At 40.2% G+C, this 10,589-nt stretch overlaps 1 protein-coding gene across 1 annotated transcript in view; it reads right to left on the bottom strand.

The window, feature by feature from the left end:
* KIAA0556 (KIAA0556 ortholog) overlaps window positions 1-10,589 on the bottom strand; it is a 55,635-nt gene that overhangs the window by 31,281 nt on the left and 13,765 nt on the right. Inside the window, exons 8-12 of the mRNA XM_031060498.1 lie at window positions 10,093-10,256; window positions 8,890-8,966; window positions 8,357-8,477; window positions 7,764-7,970; window positions 3,686-3,826 (exon numbers count right to left, since the gene is read on the bottom strand). Coding sequence (XP_030916358.1) covers window positions 3,686-3,826; window positions 7,764-7,970; window positions 8,357-8,477; window positions 8,890-8,966; window positions 10,093-10,256 — 710 coding nt within the window. The remainder of the gene's footprint in view (window positions 1-3,685; window positions 3,827-7,763; window positions 7,971-8,356; window positions 8,478-8,889; window positions 8,967-10,092; window positions 10,257-10,589) is intronic.

Raw genomic sequence — 10,589 nt, 5'->3', positions numbered from 1 at the left:
CAGGAATGCAGGACACATTCCTGATAGGAAAATGATAACCTTCCCTGAGTTCCCAGTGAGCAGCTGTAAAACCAGTTTAATTGGCCATTATGGCCTGGCTGCCTGTGGAACTCCTGTAGGATCATAAAGTGCTGCATTTCTGTGCTGATGCAGTCAGCCATAAAACAGGATATTTTCTCCCCTTGAATGAGGACACTGCTAGATTGATCTAACTGGGGATCAGAACATTTCAATAATTACATCTGTTGAAAACTACCTGCATGGCTTTACCTGGAATTATGATGGGGAAGAGAAAGACTATCAGGATGTCCCAATAATGCTATTTTTAAAATTTTTATATGTCTAAACTGCCAGTGTCCTCTTTAAATGCTAGAGATATTGAGTATTCAGTTGAATTTGGGATAACTGGAACATTTCTCCATAACATTCCCGCTCTACTGCTGTTAGGAATACCCAGCCCTTAGTTCTGCATTTTTTACCTGGAAATAGGTATAAACTGAAGGGGACCACGAAAATACAGATGTACATTTGAAAAGTATTTGTCAATGCCATCTTTTTAAATTAAAATCAACTTCTTAAGAACAGCATGTTTTGAAATGAATCCCACTGCACTCACCAGCAGAGGAGGTCAGGTAGGCAGAGAAAACTCTACAAAATGAGATAGTGGAGCTCATTCTCCCTGAAAAAGGAACAGTCAAGCCCAAAAAGGGGTCACTCACTTCAAAATTGCTTTTCCAGTCAGTGGGAGACTTCTCTGATGCTTTGGAATGTCTGGGATAGGTATTTTAGGAAGCAGAGAAGGTCTGAAGTGTACCAAGATGAAGCAGCCAGATATTTCTAGGATAACAGAGGCAGACTGGACTGGGGCAGGCATTCCAAGAGCTGACAGCTCAGAGGAGCTAATGAAAATCTGCACCAAAATCCTGGGCAGACTGAGCCTCAGGGAGGAAAAATCTGAACAGATCCCAAGAGACTCCAAGAACAAACATATGCAGGCACAAGACTAAGAACTGCTCTTTTTCATTCCCTCCCACCCCTCTTCTGAGTTTCCAGTTGCTTAGTGATCTGTTCTGGTGGAAAAGATTGACAGTTTAGCTTCCCCAGTAGCACTGCTCAGCTCTCCTCAAGCGTGAGGAGGCTGGAAAAATCCCTTCCTCAGGAGTAATCCCACCCTGTAAACAACCACTCAATACCTCAGCCAAGGCAGGGCTTTTCCTTCCTGGAAGAGTAATTAAAAGGGCACAATGTCTCAGAACAAACAAGTAGCTATGAGCATTGTCAGAAAGAAAAAAACTTTTCTGAAAATAATTCTGGTTTCTTTTGGATGTTCCTTCCCAGCTTGCACCCTCAGTTCTCCCAGGGTGTCTGCAGGGATAGTGCCTCCCAAGGAGAAAATAGGGATGGTATTTCTGGCCATTTCTGTGATATTTGTGCACAAAGGACAGAGCCTAAAACCAGAGGCACTTTTCTGAGAATTCCTCCTGGACAGAGGACCTGAAATTGCTTCTGCATGACTTTTCAGAAAAGGGTGAAAAAGAAGCAGTAGAAAAGAAGTAAAAGAAGTCAAGAACCAAAGAAAATACTTCTACAAAACTGATTGTGCTGGAAGAAAGCTGCTGCATCCTTACAGGCACACCAGGGGTAATCCAGCATGGAAAAAAACCCCAAGAGAATGGACAGGAACATAGGCACAGAAGGAACAAACACAGGCAACCACCTGAAGAAGAGAATTATTCAACTGGAGAGCACCTAAGACCTTAATGCATTTAGGTATTGATTCCATTCCCAGTTTTGTGAAGACATACAACACCCATTAGACTGGATCTTTGAAAAAAGTTTTAATAGCACCATTAACCATGCAATTTCAAGGCTGTATCAAGTACTTACAAAATGTCTGACTGTTGCAGATAAATTTGAAAAAAACTGGCCGCCCTTACACTTGTTCCCTTCCTGCAGACTAAAAATCACCTCCTTTCTTAGAGGTCTCATCTGAAGTAAATAAAGGCAAGCTGAAGCATCCTCTGAAACCTTCCTTGTAATTCAATTAATCAAGGAATCTATGACAATGATGTCATCTGACTTTTACAGCTTCCTTCAGACATATTTTTTTCTCCTTCCAGGCTCAAGTTCTGAAATTCAAATATACAAAAGTACCAGCCTGACTTAATTTTTGGCCTATTTTTGGAAGCAGTACTTGGACATCTCTCACTTACGTGGTTTTTGAGGGAAAGAAGGCAGTTAGAATTATTCCCAAAATCCACACAGAAATTTGGCTCTGGATTTACATTAGCAGGAAGAAAATTGTTCATTCACTGTATTTTGGGTTTTATACTTAGACAAAACTTCCTCATGACAAATTATAAAGACCTAGGCAGAACTGCTTTGTATTATTCTTTCATGCTAAGGATAATGAGACATTTCTTCAGCAAGGATAAACTGCACCATTTCCACCAAAATCCATAGGATTATATTCCCAATGGATTTTACACATTGCCTTATATCAGGTTATTAAAGAAGCAGAACCTTGAAACCAGACAAACATTTCTCTGTGTGTCCTACACACAGAAATTTTTCCACCAAAATCCATAGGATTATACTCCCAATGGATTTTACACATTGACTTATTTCAGGTTATTAAAGAAGCAGTGCCTTGAAACACAGACAAACATTTCTGTGTGCGTTCTGCATTCTATTCAGTAGGTTTGGTAACAAATCATACCATTACCTCCAAGAACAGCAGCCCTTTCGCACACTCTAATGATGATGGAACATCCTGTAGGCCACATTTTAGTGAGAAAAGCTATTAAAATTCCAGGAAAAGAAATATAAATCATGTTGTAGTAAATTTGTTCTAAGCTGTCCCTTCCACGGCCATTTCCGTATGTATAAATTACCATATGTGCTTATATAAGAACATGGATGAGAGCAAAACCAGAGGGATAAAGCTTCTTATTTATAATCCAGGATAGCAAATCCTCTTTGATCCAGTACCTGAGATTTTTTTTTTCTTAACACTGCAGTGTACAAACAAGAATAATATTCATGGTGACATTCAAACACACAGACAAGAGACCATCTGCCATCTGCCATGATATGTCTCTCTTGTAGCAGTAGATGACTGGGTTTATTATGAGCACACAGTAGTGGACTTTTTAATTGTCCCTGCCCAGGGAGGGGGGCTGGAACTGGATGATCTTTAAGGTCCTTCCAACTCAAACCATTTTATGATTCTCATTAAAGTGACAAACCCCAAACTGAGCAACAGTCAGCCTGTTTATATTTATAGACACCAGAAAACAGATATTTAAACACGTATTTATTTACATTGTGATTAAACAGCTGAAAGCCCTGAATACTGAGGTGCACTTACCTTTGTATCTTTATTTCTCACCACAGTAAAGGATTAATGACAGAACTGCAAGCCTTTTATTAGGTCTTTAGTGATCTTTAATAGCTTTGAAAGCAAATGCTCATTGTGCCCACGAAAACATTATCACTACATTGTTAGCACTTACAATTAAGGCAAAAGCAAATTTCACAGCAGACAGGGACACCTCACAGCTCCTGTTTCATTACAGGAAATTGTATCTACTTTTATTTCATGCTTTTAGAAAGAAGATCACACTGAATTTCCCTAGGCAAGGCAAGAGCAAATATACAGAGGAGTTGAGAAAAGACTACTTACACTGGGAGTTGTTGTGTTGTAATTCCAAATCTTGATCTTGGATATACCAAAGTCACGTGAGCGGGTGGGATTGCGGATAACAAAGTAAAGTTGGACGGGCGGGTGGAAAGGGCACATCCAAAGGCAGTTTTCCTTGGGGAGCTAAAAACACAGACAAGCAGACTGTCACTAATGCTCCTTCTCCTGGAGCAGGTGTTTTAATTAACTCCCCACCCCCCAGCAGCACAGGAGGCCATTAGAAAAGTAAAGGTTTCATAAAATCTGCTACGTAAAGAGCAAAACCTCAGCCTCATTTCCCAAGAGTAAATCCCACTCTCCGCCTGCCAGACAGCTCCCAACAAGCTGGCAATGAGCTAAAGGTCAGCTGCCTGCTGTCCCAGGGAGACATCTGCACGCTCAGAGCACAGGCAGAGCAAGACCAGTTTATTTTTATCAAATTAATCAGCTTTGCTGGCACTAGGGGGGATCACTGAGCACAATGGACATTCTACAATCATTTTACAATTTCTTTGCTTCTGGTCCGTCCTCTAAGGAGGGGAATCTTTGAGAATTTTGCTTTACTGCCTGCCTCTATTTTAATCAGGCTTTGCAGATAAACAGTTTCACTTACAGGTCTACTCCTCAGAGTTATACTGGACTCTACACTGGAAATTTTCTAAGATATCACAGAATTCCCAACATGAATTTTACATACAACTGGCAATCAAGAGATTTTAAAGTACCAAGAAATGCCCAATTCTGGACATTGTTAAGAACTGCTACCTTTACATGTTCAGAATGTAAAAAAAGGATATGTGGCAGCTCAGAAAGCAGGAAGTTTCAGAATCAAAATGTTGAATATTAATATATTTGATGTTCAGTGTTACCCACATGCAGGTAACATACCAATGATCTGAAAGCAGCTGATAAATTAGTTCCCCTCCTGTTCTCAGGGATACACAGTACACAGATACACACACACAAGATAACAGGCAGTCTTTTTCTCTCTGAAGTGAGTGTTTCCGTTTTTCCTGAAAGTGTTAACCACAGAACTTTCCCCAGAGCCCTCTATCTGTGTGACTAACAATGGTATGGACAGCACCCTGGAGCCTGCTCAGAGCTATCATGAATAGATCATTCCTCACCATGGTCCTCTCTCCACTTCTCCAGACTCTGATGGGTCTCTGCGCCAGAGCCTCTCAAAAAGCTTTGGGACACTGTTTCTGCTTTAACACCAGTTTGGAGCACCAACAGCCATAAGAGTGCCAGACATGTTCTATCCTTTCTACTTAAAAAGAAAGAAGCCTCTTGATATCAAAGAAATGAAGGACAGCCCTCAAATCACTGTGAACCCAACTCCAGGGTCAACTTCAAAGCTGCATCGTGTTTTTGAAGCCACAGTTTGAATAAGAACAGTTAAAAAAAAAACTATTTCCCAACTGCAGACAACATCAGATAAGCAATCCATCTGCAGACCTCTCAAGGCAGGAGCTGACTCCCCAGAAATCAATAGGTTCTGGCAGGTACTGAGACAGAGGTGCCTTCACAGGAGGGTGCCTGATTCAGCACCAAAATGATCTGCTCCTGCTTCTCACTGGCTTCTCTGTAAAACTGCACCCAATGTTCCAAAAAACAGATTTATCAGAGCCAGGCTGAGTGTTGTGTCCTGAGTGAGAGACAGCCATGGAGATCATTTTGTTCATCAGTGGAAATAACTGATAGGGCTGAGCTCACACAACCTCACAGGTGTTCCAGTCCCCATGAGAGTATCAAATATCTGACAACAGAAGTTCAAGGCACCTTGAAGGATCCATACCAAAACTCAAGAGACAGTGGAGGACTCTCATGTTTTATCCCAAAGAGGGATCTCATGTCTTTGCCTTCACAAGAGGTACTTGAGCCTGGGGTTATTGTCTTGGAGCTGAAAAATCGAACCCAAAAATTCTTTGAACCATCAGGGTGAACCTGGTATGTTAAGGAGAAGGAATTACATTTGAACTGGACCAAGGAAAAAGGGGAGAGTGGAAACCTTTAATCTTAAGATTTTGTGGGAGATTGGTGCTGCTTCTTGTGGGACTGAAGGTGTAAATGATGGAGAGTAAAGGAAGCCTCAAGGATTGTGAAGAGGAATAACAGAGGTCTAAAGGTTCCCCATGGGGAAGAAACACCTTTGTTAGCATTTACCTGTCCTTGTTATCCTGAGGTTTAAAAGACCTCTATATGCATATAAGAACCAAAAAGGTTTGTGGAAAACAATTTCAATAAAATATCTAATTAATAAAGACTTATTAAATATTATCACAGAATCCCAGAATGGTTTGGGTTGGAAGGGAACTTAACAACCATCCAGTTCCAACCCCCTGCCATGGCAGGGACACCTTCCACTGTCCCAGGCTGCTCCAAGCCCTGTCCAACCTGGCCTTGGGCACTTCCAGGGATCCAGGGGCAGCCACAGCTTCTCTGGGCACCCTGTGCCAGGGCCTCACCATCCTCACAGTAGAGAATTCCTTCCCTATTATCTAATCTAAGAAGTTGAGAGCATCAGATATTCTGCCAGGCAATTTGTTCTTTTACAGTACATCACAAAATACAAGGAAGGAGGCAATTTAAGTGCTCTTTTTAAAAGTCTGCAAGGGTAATAAATAAACTAATAAAATAAAATCCCTCATCTTCAATAAGAGTATTCTCAAGACAAAAGTACACCTAAATGATCAAAGATGGAAGTGTTTTAACCATGGTAAAATGAGTTTTCCACACAATAAGTTTTTATTTCAAGCTTTTGTTCTGTTGAAAATGTTCATTGCTTGGAGATTGATTAATTTATTGGGTTTTTAACGCACCCCGAAGCTTTCCTGTATGATCTGAAATGTACACAAACTGGAAGTGCTGCTCTGCCTTCTGAAGGAATCTGCAGTTCAGGCACCCCATACCCACAGCCTAAGAGCAAATTCACTGCCCAGATTGCATCTGGGATGCAGCCTCAAGAGAGGAGATTACAGAGTCACAAATCAAGGGAATATATTAATCAATGCAATATAAAAGCTCATTTCTTAAGAATAATGAGATCTATAAATGTATGAGTAATACTGAGAGTAACAGGTTCATAATGGCTTAATGAATGTTTTACTACATAATTTATAAATATCTAGAGAGTCTGAGAGTCACTACTACAACTACTACTACTACCACTACTCCTGAGTGTCACCTGCCAGCCAGCACAGCCTAAAAAGGAGAATGGGTATTTATGAGATCCCAACTACAATTTTCAGGAGACAGTAAGGAAGATGCTTCAGGTAAAAATATTTGGAAATAATGTTCCATAAGGAGTTTCAACTAAATCTCAAAATACTGCATATTTGTCCTCTTTCAAATTTCATCTACCTTGAGAGGAGAAAAGCATCATTAGCATGAAATGAGCTGTAATTTATGTTTTTGATAAACTAAGTTCTTCAGTAGCCTCATCCACTAAAATCATACTAATTTTTTACTAGAATCCTTGCTCAACAGACCTATGACAAATGGCACAGAGTGAATGTGCAGCACGAATGAAACTATGGCTGTATGGAGGGCTGTGGACATTTGCTAATTCTTTCACACCAGTCACTGTCTTCTGCCCATTGTCATTAGTGTGGGAGCACCTCATATCTCCTCATCTTACTATCTCACAAAAGAGCCATGAAAGACTTTTACCTGTCATATATTTTTCTTAATCTCTTGTTCAAAACTACCTACAGTGTCTTATATTTCCATCATTTTTCCCTAGGTAAAAAGATAACAAGGGAACAAGAGAAAACGGGCACATTTTCTTTAGATATTTACTTAAATTTGTATTATCCATCTGAAAAAAATTAGCAGTGAAGCTCCTTTACCTTGAGACCACAAGGATTATTCCAGTTCTAAAACAAAGTTGTAACTGAATACCAACATCTTGAATAGGAGAGTTGTTAATAAGAAGTAATATTTGTAGGTTTCTTTAAAATTATCAGATAACTTGTTATGCAGTCAGGTTCAAAATGTTTTTGAACAAAAAACCTTTAGATAGAGTATTATAGGAATATTATACTGAGAGATTTGAACATCCAGCACTAAGCTGTCTTACATTTAAGTTGTTATTGACCAGGCAGCACAAATCCCCTGCGTTGTCAGCATTTCGAATGTCCACGTCGTGAGGAGACACAAAGATCCTCTGGCTGTGGAAATCAAAGAATTCCACCTGGCTCAGGCCCACGTTTGCTGGATTCCCCCAGTTGGAAAGAAGTTCCATGGTCACATAAATGGCATCATGTACATCCATACTGGCTGTCATCTAGACCAAAATGAAATAAGGTAAAAACAGCAGTGACCAACCAATAAAATGTGAAAGGAAAGATTGTTCAGACTGCAAAACTGATGGGTCAGAAGAAAAAAGATTGCAAAGCCATGCGTATTTGGATGACATTCAATCAATCATTTTGGGTTACACCAATTCTGCCACACATCAACATTCTTAAAAAGCCTAAAGAGAACAAACTAACTCTCTGTTCTTTGTCTGATTCCTCTATCATTCTGATGAACAGTGATAAATTCTCTTTTTGCACCCTGCCATAGGTTTATCACTTGATGTAGGGCAGAACTGAGGGATACAGCTCATTCAATGTACTTTTATTTCAGTAACACTGGGAAGCACCAATTATGGTGCACATATGCACAAACCTTCTCTCTCCACATGGAATTTACTCCAGCTTTGCCACCAGCCAGGGATCTGTCACTGTCACAGGCAGAATGGTTCCCACGCTCCACAAAGGCTTTCAGGAGTCTCTTCTTTTGTCTGAAACTACATATTCTGGGTTATTTCCTCGTAACTCCTGCATTTTTAAGAAACAGTTGGTGCAAAGGTGAAGAGATGATAGGATGAGCCCCACAGGAAAATGTACCCAACACCAAATGACAATTTTTGCAGCATTCCACCTTAGATTCACAGAGTTTGGTTAAAAATCCGGGCTCCAGCTCCTGGTTCTGAGGCAGTGTGAGAAGAGAATGCAGAGGTGATCTGAGGACCATAAAGTGAGATTTTGGCAGATCCTGCTCCACAGAAACTGGCCCAAGGCTGCACTGCCTGATCTGCTGCTTGCATGGTGTCTCAAGTATCTGAAGATTACCAGGTGTAGTAATTGGACTGATGGCATTCTCAAAAATCTCTCTTAAAAAAGGAAGCTATCCTAAAGCAAATAGATATAAATATATACCTGCTTCCAAAAGGGCAGAATCTCTCCACAGCTCTGGTCACTGCAGTCCTTGTCTGGCGTTTTTCTGGAGGTTCAGCCTTTGCAGAAAGAATAGAAACAGAAAATGTCTCCTAAGTAAGAAAAAGATGAACATGTTCCATTCAGATTGTTCTCACCACACAGCATCAGTCTGCATCTCTGGAACAAGTATGAGTTTGGGCCCAGCTCATCTGTAACTCTATAGAGTTAAAGAACATTTAATGGAATTGGTCTTGATTTACAATGAAGGAGCTGAGCTTGGAGGTTGATCTTCTATGTGGAAGAAAACACAGAAGCAAATTCTGAGGACTAGAAAATACACACACACACATATATATATAAATATATATATTAAATATATATATATAATCTTATTGTATACATTTGGTAGGATTCAGGGTTAACCAAAGCTTTGGCACAGGTCTACTAGACTTTCTCCTCCAAAATCATAAATCTCCTCCATAATCAAAATCTCCTCCAAAATTTTAAAATCCCCAAACCCCTCAATTCTATTAGCATAAAATAATGATTTATTTTTTAAATAAAGAGCTATCAGTAAGATACCCAAGAGAAAACAGAAGAAAATTGCTGCATTCTTACAGTGCTATGGGGTCTTTTTCTGACTCTACTCAACTTTTTTGTTGATTTTTCTTGACTTCCTTGCTTATAAGTTTGTAACTGTTTTAAACATGGTTTCAAGAGGTAAGAGATGAACACACATTGGGGCAGAAGACCCTTCCCAGCTCATCCTCAGTGAGATCCAGCAGTGCCCAGGACAGCTCTGCTCCAAAAGCAGAACATGCACTAACAGGGGGCAGTGTCCATGTTACAGAGTCCTGGAGGAAGGCAGGATTTATTGGGATGGAAATCACACTTTGCCTTGTTTCAGAAGCTTGCAGGATGAAAATGGCTCAAGTGGGCCTGCAGCTGTGCATCTGATTGTACAGACACATCATATGGCTGCTCTATCAGCTGCTCAGTGATCCCTGTAATCAAGAGGGAGCTGTGGGATGCCATCCTGAGGAAGCAGATTAAAGGAAACAACCCTTTGGAAGAATAATACAAATTAAATTACACTTAGGGGGCATCACCATTCATTCGTACACAATCCTAATGTGTAAGGGATTGTAATTCATGGGGGTTTTGCTTGTTGAACAAACAGCTCTCTTTTTTTTCCTGCCATACCTTTTGGGGGTTGGTGGCAACTGCTTGCCTTTGCAGATCTCCCTGCAAGAATTCATTCTCAATCTGCACTGCTTGAACAACAGCTGAAACAGAGAAGTCAGGATCCTTCTCACACACACTCTTCCTAGTTACTGAAAGGGATGTTTCTGGTCGACTTAAGGGCTCTGGGACCAAAAAAAAACGGAAGAAATACTCATTTTTTCAGGACATACAAGCACAGAACATTCTAACATCTGAAACTTCGCATTCAGTTCCTGACAAAGGGCTTTGCAAGCATCTATAACTATCCCAAATTAAGCTGAATTCCCCTAATTTGGTTTTATGCTAAGATTCCAAGTCACGTCTTCTTTAGGCAACAGTTAAAACAGCTTCATAAGAAGAGGAAAACCAACAAATGAGAACCATAATTTTTATGCTTTTAGATTGCTTTGTTCTGGTATTTAGTGGAAATGCCTTGTAATAGTCCATTGAAAAGAAGTATATATAATTTAAGCACA

Source organism: Geospiza fortis, unplaced genomic scaffold (genome assembly GCF_000277835.1).
Source record: "Geospiza fortis unplaced genomic scaffold, GeoFor_1.0 scaffold114, whole genome shotgun sequence".
In the NCBI taxonomy this organism is placed as follows: Eukaryota; Metazoa; Chordata; class Aves; order Passeriformes; family Thraupidae; genus Geospiza; species Geospiza fortis.
This window is presented reverse-complemented; position numbering and strand designations above follow the sequence as displayed.